Raw genomic sequence first — 13,213 nt, 5'->3', positions numbered from 1 at the left:
CAAAATTGTCAAAATTGTCAAAATTGTCAAAATTGTCAAAATTGTCAAAATTGTCAAAATTGTCAAAATTGTCAAAATTGTCAAAATTGTCAAAATTGTCAAAATTGTCAAAATTGTCAAAATTGTCAAAATTGTCAAAATTGTCAAAATTGTCAAAATTGTCAAAATTGTCAAAATTGTCAAAATTGTCAAAATTGTCAAAATTGTCAAAATTGTCAAAATTGTCAAAATTGTCAAAATTGTCAAAATTGTCAAAATTGTCAAAATTGTCAAAATTGTCAAAATTGTCAAAATTGTCAAAATTGTCAAAATTGTCAAAATTGTCAAAATTGTCAAAATTGTCAAAATTGTCAAAATTGTCAAAATTGTCAAAATTGTCAAAATTGTCAAAATTGTCAAAATTGTCAAAATTGTCAAAATTGTCAAAATTGTCAAAATTGTCAAAATTGTCAAAATTGTCAAAATTGTCAAAATTGTCAAAATTGTCAAAATTGTCAAAATTGTCAAAATTGTCAAAATTGTCAAAATTGTCAAAATTGTCAAAATTGTCAAAATTGTCAAAATTGTCAAAATTGTCAAAATTGTCAAAATTGTCAAAATTGTCAAAATTGTCAAAATTGTCAAAATTGTCAAATTGTTAAAATTGTCAAAATTGTTAAAATTGTCAAAATTGTCAAAATTGTCAAAATTGTCAAAATTGTCAAAATTGTCAAAATTGTCAAAATTGTCAAAATTGTCAAAATTGTCAAAATTGTCAAAATTGTCAAAACTTTTAAAAATTGTCAAAATTGTCAAAATTGTCAAAATTGTCAAAATTGTCAAAATTGTCAAAATTGTCAAAATTGTCAAAATTGTCAAAATTGTCAAAATTGTCAAAATTGTCAAAATTGTCAAATTGTCAAAATTGTCAAAATTGTCAAAATTGTCAAAATTGTCAAAATTGTGAAAATTGTGAAAATTGTGAAAATTGTCAAAATTGTGAAAATTGTCAAAATTGTCAAAATTGCCAAAATTGTCAAAATTGTCAAAATTGTCAAAATTGTCAAAATTGTCAAAATTGTCAAAATTGTCAAAATTGTCAAAATTGTCAAAATTGTCAAAATTGTCAAAATTGTCAAAACTGTGCGTAAATTTTTTTTTCTTAAATTTGCTTTTAAAATCTTCAAAATTAAAGATTGTCATTGATTCTACAGCAAAAGATATTTATTTCGAATCTTTAAATAAATAACGAAAATAGTTTTCTTATGAATTTTTAAGTTTTGCAATTAAATTTTGTTTAACTGGAAGGTTTGATTGTAAGCGCTTTGTAACCTGTCAGTAAAAGCAGTTGCGAAACATATTTAACTAGCTATGAAAACTTAAATAGAAACCGGTAGGGCCGTTAGCAAATAATAATTACCTTTATTTTCAAACAAATGTGGATCGCTGCTGTATCCGACAACCGGCTGCCCGGACATTCCAAATAGCACAAACATTGCAAACAGCATCAGCATCTTCTTACGGATGGCCATCGCCAGCCGTTCTGGACCAATTGCTGAAGTCCAGCTTCTGCCACCGGCAGTCGAAGAAGTAGTAGTAAGGTAACAAAAATTGCACTTCATTATTTCTGTTTGCTTCCTCATCAATCCCAACTAGCTAACTACTGGAGCAGGACGATTCCGTATGAGCATGAAGCATTTTCGGAAGAGCTCACCTTTAGTAGTTTTCCGGGGCCATTTCTCACAAACAAATGTGCCGTTAGTTAGGAGGAGGACATTCGAACGGCGAGAGAAGAGGCTAGTTGGAGGTGTTCGAACATCCACCTTCAGCGCTAAGGGAATTTGCACCAATCAGACATTAGCCAGGCACCCCTAACACTGGCCGATGCTAAACTGGACACTAGGAACCCTTTCACTCTCAATTAATCCAATTAGGGACAGGTCGTTTCTTCGATCTTCTTCCGGACCTCACACTTATCCACTTCACTACTCCTGGCGGAAAGCCATCGTCGTTTGTGCTTTGATAAAACTTGTTTTCCCAATTTTTCACTCGACTGGATGTGCCACGTGTCGTGCTCTTGTTGCCTTGGCCGTTTGAGCCTGCCCCGGGATACGAGATCAACCAATTTGGTGCCGTCTTATTTGCCGTTCTCGTTACACTGATTAATTCACTGCTGCACCTTTGCCGGGGGCATTCCGCGCACCGAACGACATCCGGAAGTTGATTTCAGTAAACAGATTAATCTTGGAGCCGGGATTTTTTTCATACCTTTTTCGCTGTTCACGAAAAAAAACCTCACACACAACCCGCCGCGGCCCTGTTGCAGCGATTCATTTCGGAGGAAAATTCGTACCACCTAACAATCCGATGTTTACTAATCGACTAATCCGTACGTCCCAAAGTGTTTGCTGCACGAATCACCTCCAGCAAAATACAACTGCAAACAAACAAAGTTTATTTTGCGCAAAATAAAAACAGTACCATAACAACACCGAATCTGACCCGTTAAACTCCCGTCCATCAATGCGTTCCACTACACCGAATTTTACTCTGAAATGGAATCAAACGGCACCAAAACTATCGAAATTAAGCCTGTACTAACAACCTCCACCTATGATAGTAGTGCAACATCATCATAATAAGACTTATAGGAACTTTACCGTGTACCATACCGACTACCTCCGAAAACAACTCTCACCTGTATGTTCCGCGCGATAACTTCCGCCATGCCCATCCGATATGTGTGGCATGGCACTTCCCCCTAGCAACCTGATTAACAACACAACCATACAAGCTTTGCTGAAGAGGGAGGGGGGGCAGAGTTTGTTGATACCTGTACCTATTAACTACCTTAAACCGTCATAGTAACAACAACATCAGCAACAATGGCAGCTCCCAGGTGGGTGTATGTTTGTGTGTGGGGGCTTCGTTGTTGTTGTCATGGCAGCCGCTGGGTATCAACAATAACACCTTGCTACCGCTGCTGTCGCCCGGTGAAGCGCGCAAAGTCGGTTCTAAGTTCTCCTACACGTTCTACGACTCATGCATCGTTCCAGATTCATTCACAACGGGCTGCTACCGGTAATGTTGTGCTATGTTGTGATATGTTTTTTCGAAGTTGGTTATGGTTGTTAATGTTGATGCAATGCAACGCCTATATAGGGGCACCTCACGTAAGCGAGATGAGTTAAACGGATATGATTGTTCGATTTTTGAAGGGACGTACACACATTTATGACACATCGACTTCTAATATTTTTGATCCTTAATTCTAAAGTGTGTTAAATTTCAAAATCAAATGTGGAAGACGTTCTCAAAAATATTTGCATTAGTTTAGTAATTCATGTGAGTGTTTAATATTTTCAACAATTCTCGAATTTACCGAGAGTTTCAAAACAGTCCTGAAAGTTTTGCTAAAACTTTAATAAAACACTATCTTAAAAGTGTTGTAAAAAAGTTGCAACAGTTTTGCTAAAACACCTATTCGTTCCATGTGTGCAGTATTCAACAATGTATGTAGTGAATTCGATTTTAATTTAACGAGTGATATGTTTGTGAACCGCTTACAGACTACAATGCTAAGTTAATTTTTGTTTAGTATTCTATTTTGATGTTTGATCTTAGTATTGATTTTATTTTGTAAATCAGTAGTGTTAGTTTTTACATTCTGTTAATTATTGTATCGTCTATGCTATCTCCACTGATGGGTTTTTGTGCCTTGTGCTTTTCCCATCACATCAATTTAGACCTCTGGTCCGATGGATTAAGAAATAAACAATAAACAACAAAACATATACTTTCCTGTTTTTATTAGGGCTTTGGTACCTGTTTTAATAAAGCACTCAATCCGCTTTTAAAACTAGCGTTCAAGTCAAATTGAAATACTGTTTTATTGGAACAGTGATTGTAGGCATGATAAAACTAAGTGGCAGATGATTTGACAATCGAGAAGAACGTATACACGTTTAAAATTTTTTTCCTCTTTTCGAGATAGCATAACCTGTTTTGAAAGGATTATCACTCAAAATTGAGAAAAACTGGCTATCAAAATGATATAAATTAACACAGACAAATTCATCTGAAAAATAAAAACAACTTTGTTCCATCCGCATTAAAATTTTCCGCATTTCGCCCTTGAAAATTTCTAGAATACTGCAGCCACCGGCTTTTCCTCAGTAAAGACGGAGAAATCGAGCTTCAACACAAGCGAAAATGTTCATTCTAACCTTCATCAGCCTCAACAAGTTTCAGATTATATATTATTCAGAATGATATTCAGAATGAAGACCACTAGCATAGGCCGATCATTGAAAATTACGATTTATTTAAAGCGTAACACAGTTCTGATAATCATAAGCAAAACATCCGATACACGGTTTATAGAATCGTTTTATCGCTTCCATTCCAAGCAACCAAAAGTCACATATTTACTTGAATGAAAGCTTTGAAAGTTACATATTGGCTGACAAAGAGAATCAACTGCCCAATTCCCTTTAGTGAAGTTTATGTACTCATTAATGAACTTAAAAGCTGCAAAAGTGATTAATATGTACGTTGTATGTGCCTTATTTCGTCCAATTCCCATAAGTGAACTATATGTACTCATTAATGAACTTGAAAGCTGCAAAAGTGATTTATATGTACGTTTTATGGAATTTAAGTCACATAAAGTGCACAAAAGTGCTCAAAACGGGATTTACTAAGTCACTAGAAGGGTACCAAAGTGATTAAACGGGTCACAAAAAGTGCAATGACGTGCTTTCAAAATCAAATCACCATATCGAATTTTAGTTTCAGTTAGAACAACATCTTGGCGTGGTCTAGTGGTTGCTTGTGCGATTCCCACCACGAAGGTCGGGGTTCGATCTCCAAGCCGAACAAGTTTTTTTTTTCAATAAGGAATTTGGTAATTGAGTGACCATTCCGATGCGATATATGTAGGAAACGTAGGAAAGAAGCAATTGAGCAATTAGTCGAGTTTTGAATCCGGTGCGTGGCATCATGGCGGCACCATGTACAGAACATAGTAAATAATCAGAGAAGGTGATATAAACCGATGGCAAGGGTGCAGTTGAGATAGAGAAAAAATTTTCGCTCATTTTACGATTTCTGGAAGCTGAATAAAAAGGCCGCTGGAAGCTGAATAGAAGATCACTAAGACTTGTTTTGGAACTTTAAAGTATCCATAAGAACTTAAATTTTGAGCTGCATAGAACGGATTTCATATCAATGATGGGGCTGAGTAAGCGTTTTTGTACCAGTTTTATGGGACTTATGGTTGCTTGGGATATTAATAGTAATATTAATAATAACAGCGTTTCCTAAACCATTAGCATTCTGTTTACACAAAAGTTTTCCCATACAACTGTTTCAACAGTTTTTAACAGTAAGATAACCTAACTACATATTCGAAATTCAATCATTTAGGAATTCGCGATTCAGGCAATGTTTTTACAATTTCTATAATCGTTTGCTGAACGTTTTATTACGCTTCATAAATCGTCGTTTGACGATTTAAGAAATCGTTTGGTTATAATCCTCATTTATACGGGTTATTATTGAGCTTTGAGGCCAGGTTTTTGATAACAGAAAATAATCTATTCCAAAACAGTCTGAGATTATTTGATAACAATACCTACTTGTTATTTAAAGATAATTGACCATCCTCTAATCATAGTCAAAAGGAAACAAAATAAAAAGTTGCATGAATGCCTTTTTCCAAGCAACAAATCGAAATGTTCTCATTAATTGCGAATCGCTAATTTTGAATGAATTGGCCATTAGACTGAGTCGATTTAGAGTCATTTTAGAATTTCTCAAACCCCGGGGTCTTAAAAGATTCGCCTTGGTCAAAAACTCATCCATGATTTTTTGCAGAATTTTAAGTAATGTTTACATGAGTAAATTTGAACTTTTAGGTTTGTATGGGAAAATTGAATATTTTGTACTGAAAAGTCAACATTATTTTCGTTTCTTCTGTGGAATCGAGCCAGCTGATGGTTTTTGTGCCAATTTATAAAATACCTTAAGGAAATTTTCCGACTACTTTTCATGCAATACCTCGCTAGGCACCCTGCAGTGATGTCAATTAAATTTTTTATTTATCAATGCGAAAAGACATACCCTGTTAACCAACTAAAAACTTTTTTGCCTAATAAGATACGAAGTTACGGTATTCAACAAAGTTGTTCAGCGGAAAATATCCTTTGGGAAATTTATGAATTGGCACAAAAACCATCATCATGCCCGGCTCCAAAGAAGAAACAAAAATGATGTTGCTTTTTCAGTACAAAATATTCAATTTTCCCATACAAACCGAAAAGTATACTATCTTCAAATATCCATGTTGTCTGCGTAGAAAATAGTTTCTGGTATCTTCAAATAAAAATTGTCAATCAATCACGTGCAAACATTGCGGAAGAGTTTAGAAATTTCTTAGAAATGAAAACTCTGATCTAAGCTGCAAAATGCAAAATTTAATGTTCGATTTTTTTTAAACCCCTTATCGCCAACTAAAATTCTCTAATTTAAAAAGATGATCAGATAAATATTTTAAATGATTTTCATATCATCATTGATCGTTCGGTCTGTGATTATTCAAGAAATATTTACCTAGTGACAATAAAGAAGTATCATCAAGGTTTAAAAAAATTTCTATGTTCAAAGTAAAAAACAAAAAGAATAATTAAATCCACATTCCATAGAGATACTGTTATGAAAGTTAAAGAATTCAAAACTTTAAATCACGTTATATTTAGAACCAAAATTCAGTGTCTCAAATCTAAATCATAATTTCAAATCATGTTTTGAGAAACAAAATATGAATTGATTAAAAAAAAAAAAAGAGATACAAAGTTACAATCAGAATAAAAGCAGAAAATGCACCAAATGTGAATTTCAATTCTATGTCTTAAACACACAAAAAAAAAATTTTCATGAAATGTTTTTGAATATGATTCTGATCAGATAATTTTTTTCATCAAATTGTTATTCTAAATATGACAAAAGTTTCATTCGATGCCCTCAAAGCCAAAGGGGTATGAGTGCAAAAATGATAGATAGAAAAAAAATGAGAATAAAGATTAAATGTTTAAAACACAAAATCAGTTACCATTGAAAAAAATCAGTAAAGGAATCCATATGAGTTTAGTACCTTGAACAAAGATCCTGAATTTTCGAAATTCAGAAAAATTATGAAACTGAACTTAAGTAACTAAAATCCCAATGAATTGAATCGGGAAAAAGAAAAGATTAAGATCAAAGAAATATTTATATTAAGACAATCACTTAATGATGCTAGCAATTCTACTATCAGATTGTTTTTATGATAATTTGAGAATGATCATTTGGAAAATGATTTTCGGAATTCAAGATATTCACTTCAGTAGATGTTAAAATTTTGGTTAAATCAGTTGAAATGTTCCAATACAAATTTCAAGTCTAAGACAGAAATTAGGATGGAAAATCTATATAGAAACCCTGAGCTTTCGATTGGTCCAATTTGAGCAATTACAGTTTTTTTTAAAGATTTTACTTTCAAAAACAGGGAGGGAAAAGGGTTTAGAATTTATAAACCAATAAAAATTTCAATAAAAATGATTGAAATGTGAAAAGTTATCATAATACGCGGTATTAACCCGGATACTGCCCGGGTAAAATTCTGAAATGTTTATCATAAAGCGAAATAAGCAGCTATTTTAGTGCAGTAAACCATAACTTGGAAACTTTACGTAACATAAAACATTATTGTTGTGCAAGACGTTTGAATGCAATGAAAATTAGGAGATATATTTTTTTATTTTACTTGTTCTGCACAGAATATCGTATCGTAAATCGATAAAAAATTAAATTTTGAGAGGTTTGGCCTAATATTCCTCATATTTGTTTTTTCGTTTTCGGTTTTGTCTAGAAGACTTCAATATTCTCAGCTTGCAAAATGTGGCAGAGCTCCTTCTTTGCTTACTCTAGGGAGCCCCTTAACTTTTTTAAGAAAAAATAATCTAGATATTATTCCACGGGGGCCCTTTAGTTTTTATATTTCAAGTTTTCATTCCCATTTTCTAGTGTTGAGTTCTTTTCATGGATTAGTAGTAGTTTGATTAAAGAAATGTTACAACTTTTTTTTCCCTCGGGGCAATTGCCCCTTTTGCCCCCCCCCCCCCCCCTTCTTTAATCAGGCCTTGCTGTGGTGCTATTATTATTCTTAAACCACCTTATAGATAGATATAATTCGAACATGTCCATTCACGGGTTTAGCAAAGCAAAGCAATTTTTTTTTTGGATTTCAATAGTAGAATTCAAAAATTTAGAATGCAATAAAGTTGAGAGCTCTTGATCGGTGTTTAGTATTTAAATTCATCATGAAGAATTTAGTTGAGATAGTTACAAAAAAAAGTCTTAACAAAATATTCGAATTGCAAGAGTAATTCGATGTTCTCAATTCTTTAATTAAGAAACATTTTTCATCGGATTTCAGAACCCAGAAATGTTATATTCCTGGTCTCCTTTTCAATTTATATCAAAGCTTCTTCTATCTAAACTTTGAATAATATTTCCCACACAAACACACAAAAAAAACACAAAAATAACATAGAGGTTCATTATTTTCGCACCGTAATATGATCAAATGAACAAAAAATACTGCAAGCTAGATTCGTTTCCATTATCCTTTAGGTACGTGTGACATCAATTTCCAGTAAAAATGCGCAATAATCCTATCCACCAATGACGGCGAGATTACCTTCAATTTGGAAAACCGATCCCCGTTCGGGTGGTGGCAGGATTTCATCCATACCTTTGTTTTTGTCGCGGTCTGATTTACCCTAAATTTTAATTAAAAAATTCAAATTCACTTCATTTGAATACGATTACAAACTACAACAACAACAAAAACGACAACAGCTCCGGTAAACGGCAACTACCTAAATAGTCAGCAGGATTCCAAAGTTGTGAGACAGCGAAAAATTTTCAAAATTAATTAAACTTTTATTAGAACGACGACGTCGACGACGACGATAGGCAATCGACTGGAGTGGACTTGGTTTTAAGGACTTTTTTTCCTCTCTCTTCTTATTTAGAGTAGGGGAAAGTCTTTCCGATACAAAACTAAAACTTCTAGGACGAAGTCACCAGGAATCCAGTTTCGGAAATTCTGCGGAAGGTACTAGATGAAGGGAAGGTTTTTCTCCAATTCAATTAGATTCAATTATTGCAATAATCTATGGGGGTTTAAAGTTTAATCAGTTTCGGCCTTTCGCCGAGGAAGGGATTTTCGCGAGTGGATTCTAATCACGTTGCAAATAGGCAAATGTTTTCAGTAGCCTCTAGTCAGTTGCTTCTGCCTTTTTAGCTGGGGTGGATTATTTTCGAGCAACCAAAAATTGGAGATCGGGTGATAAAATTCCCATTCGCATCGGCTGTCCGGGTCAAAATTTGCTGCCGAAGGAATTTCGGCTGTGCCTATAAAACCACAATAAAATATTTTGAAATATTTTCTTGTTGGGATAGGAAAAATATGCACTGCTAATAAGCCTCCCTCTCTAAAAGGTTGGAATTTTTCGAATGCCATAGACCGACTTTGGGACTTGCAATTTAGGATCTTACTTTATTTGAGTACTGTAGAAAGTTGATGTTTGAATAAAAATAGCTGATTAGCAGATTTGCTAATTTAAAAGGATCGAAACGGTGCTGGCGAGTCTACTTTAAGGGGGATTAGTAGACATATTGAATACTGATTGAACGTTATCCGAACAATGTTAAAACAAAACAAAAACAAATAAAAAGATATTCGAACAATAAAATATTGAATCCGGAAAGTATGAATACTCATTACATTTATTGTTCGCATGTAGGTTCTGAAGCTTTTGAAAATCCAAAACCGAGAGAACGCATATATTTTAAGCTTACAAAAAGCATGAACAGGTAAAGCACCTTATTTCATACTGCCAATCATTGAAACATCATTCCAGTGAAAGTTGTGAAGAACACAAAACCTTCCAAAAGTGGGTTAACGTCAATCAGATTGTGTACGTTAATTTGCACAGAACGATTTTCGCCAATAACAACAACTGAAATACGGAAACATATATAGTCTGGGCTAATCGTGCTCCAGATCGAAACCATTTCGTCACCATCTGATTGCAAAAATGTAAAATCAATGTTCAAGAGCAGCCGTGAACCCATGTGTACATCCAGTAGGTAAACAACTTTGTATTTCCAGGTCATTCCACCAGCACCCGTTTAAACCTGTATGTTGTTATGCCCTACTCTAGGTTTTTTTATACAGACGTTGCGTAGTGTGTGGAACTAGTATTTAGATGAATTTTAGACATCAAATCTATTTTAGAATCGCTGAAATAAATTTAGTTTTATTTTATTATTTGCAAAATTGTATCTGTATCATTATTATTACTTCAATTGGTGGAAGCTCTCAAAAACATTCTTTATATGCCAGTGATAAAACCGGATGACCAATCATCGCGTAGGAAGGTTGTGCAAGATTTCCGCACAAAGCCTCATCGGTCAGATTCGATACACATCCGAATCTAGGTGACACAGTTTGCATTCCAGAGGCGACTAGCGATGTGCATGTTTAGAACGTGTCTGTGGTTTACAGCTGTTCACAAAATATTTTTACAGTTTTTAAATTTATAAATTAAAATTTTGGAGAACGTTTACTTTTCTCTTCTCCTCCTCCTCCTTGAAGTTGAATTTTGGACAATTTTTTTTTCGAGATATCACCAGATCTTTTAATCTTTTGATCATTTGGCATTAAAATATTTTCTTTTTCAATTTCCTTTGGCCCCCTTACCTGTTCTGAAATTGATTTTGACAAAAAATAAACTTATCAAACACCAGATTTCGAAGTATCATGCATTTTTAAGTCTTTTGGCATAAAAATTAAAATTTCGATTTTTCCAATTTCTTTGGTCCCTCCTTTGGTGATATTTTTAGGGTAGAAAAAACCGAAACTTTGAGCTCTTTGACACACCCCCAAATCAAGTCCGATTGAGCTGAAATTTTGCACAGGTCAGTTTATTAGGCCAGTCAACAAAATGTATACATAGGGGAGAATGAGGATACTTGATCCCTGGGGATACTTGATTCCTTAGCTATATCTCGAAACTGGAATGTCTTACAAAGATCAAATGTTCTAGAAAAATGTGCCAAAATTAGCAAAATAACAATGCTACAAGTTTAAAAAATTTTAACAAAATAATTGTTTGAGTAATTGAACTGTGTTTGAAAAATTTCACAAAATGCAACTTGAAGATCTTTTTTCATCACTTTAAAATATTTCTCACATGGGAAAATTATGAAAAAAAATATTTGTTCCAATGTATCAATTGTTCGAGCGTAAAATGAACTTCATAATGCCATATTTTCAAAGCAATGGAAAACTCTCAACTTTTTTCAGAAATAGTTTTCTAAAATGTTGATTATGGGTACAATTGATCCCCTAGAGTTGGGTACAATTGATCCCCCTTCCAAACGGCATATTCTTCTTCTGAATTGATCGTTATGATTGCTGATTACGAAATTACTAATATTTATCCAAAAACTAATATTTATCAAACATTTGTCTGAAGAAAAGAGGAAAAATAATTAATTTTCTCTTAATTATAAAAAATAGCGCCTTTAAGTATGCAATGTTATTAGCGTTGAGACAAAGTTATAGAATTTTCTTCTTATGTCTGCTACAAATTGTGAAATGAGAACAAACATGACCAAAATAGTCAATTAACATTCTATCTTGGGGTTTTGTTTGATTTTTATACAAGGATTAGGGCTTCCTGAATAAAAGATCAAATCTCCTTCAATAGGGATCAAGTCTCCCCTAACTTCAAAAAAATCGCAATTTTTTTACTCCCACGAAAATGCTTCTAGTTCATCAACGGGTTCAAGTATCGTTCTAACTTTTGGAGTATAGAAACTTGAAGTTACAAGCTGTCAGAAAATGTCAAAGACGGCGAGTTGCTAATTTTTTCCAAAAAGATATGGTGAAAATAAGAAAAGGGGATCAAGTATCCCCACTCTCCCCTATATTCGGTTATTAAAATTCAATCATGATACTTTATTCATACATCCGTTGCCACTCTACTGTATTCGACTGAGTCGATTTGCGGTCATTTTTAAATTTCTCAAACCTTGGGATCTTAAAAGTTTCGTTTTTGTTCAAAACTCGTCCATGATTTTTGCAGAATTTAAACTGAAGTTCACATAAGAAAACTTGAAACTTCGTATGGAAAAATTAAATTTTTTGTTCTGAAAAATCAACATCATTTCTGTTTCTTCTGTGGAAACCTGCCTGGTGACGGATTTTAAGCCAACTTATAAATTCTCTAAAGAAAAACATCCGCTAAACAAGTTTGTCTAAGACCGTAACTTCGTACCTTATGAGGTAAAAAAGTTATTAGCTGTTTAACAGAGGTATGTGTTTTGGAATTGCAAATCAATCGATTCAATTGATATCACTGGTTGTGCCTAGCAAGGTATTCATGACTTCTTTTCAAGGAAAGCTTACGTACATATCAAAAAATAAAATAAAGAGGGAAACAACTTGGTGACTCGGATAAATCTAAGAAGCTAACTCTGTGTTTATGTTCTTGACGACTCGAAAATATAAAGGACAGGGCACAATCTGTGCACACTGAAAGTTACTGAACAAAATAAAAATTACTAGAGAACGATATAGTTGTCAAGATTATCTTATTATCTTTTCGTATAATTGCTGGAAATAGCTTTTACATCATATTGTGGATGCCTGGAAAATATATTTTTAAATGCATGGCCGTGTGAACGGTAGGGTGGGGGGTTTCGAGGTTGCAGCGATGTTCGTATGGAGTAGCGATTTCAGAATTCCATCTAAGTTTCCGAAGAGCGAAGCGGATAAAGGCTCGTTGAACACCTTCAATGGATTGACTTAGTGTCGATTGGTACGGGGCCCAAACAGGAGCTGCGTACTCAAGAATGCTTCTGACAATCGAGCAATAAAGCGTTTTAAGGGTGTATATTTACATCGTTGAAATGAACTGTATTTCGACGAAGGAAACCAAGCATTGCATAAGCCTTTGCAGTTATGGTAGTAATGTGCGTGTGGAATCTCAACCGACTATCAAATGTAACTCCTAGGTCCTTGATTGTTTCAATCCTTTCGAGGGAAAGGTTGCTCATAGAGTCATCATAACGAAGTAAGTTGCGTGATCATGAGAAACTCACTATTTTACATTTTTCA

The 13,213-nt window shown here is 33.9% G+C and overlaps 1 protein-coding gene across 3 annotated transcripts in view; it reads right to left on the bottom strand.

Moving 5' to 3' along the window:
- LOC129757748 (uncharacterized) overlaps window positions 1-2,487 on the bottom strand; it is a 104,004-nt gene extending 101,517 nt beyond the window's left edge. For all 3 annotated transcript variants that reach the window (XM_055755039.1, XM_055755040.1, XM_055755041.1), the window contains exon 1: window positions 1,400-2,487. In XM_055755039.1, the coding sequence (XP_055611014.1) occupies window positions 1,400-1,622 (223 nt within the window). In that variant the 5' untranslated portion in view covers window positions 1,623-2,487. The remainder of the gene's footprint in view (window positions 1-1,399) is intronic.
- Window positions 2,488-13,213: the final 10,726 nt, after the last annotated feature.

The sequence above is a fragment of the Uranotaenia lowii genome, chromosome 3 (genome assembly GCF_029784155.1).
Source record: "Uranotaenia lowii strain MFRU-FL chromosome 3, ASM2978415v1, whole genome shotgun sequence".
Lineage (NCBI taxonomy): Eukaryota > Metazoa > Arthropoda > Insecta > Diptera > Culicidae > Uranotaenia > Uranotaenia lowii.
Note: the sequence above shows the minus strand (reverse complement) of the source record. Positions and strands in the feature narration are given on the sequence as shown.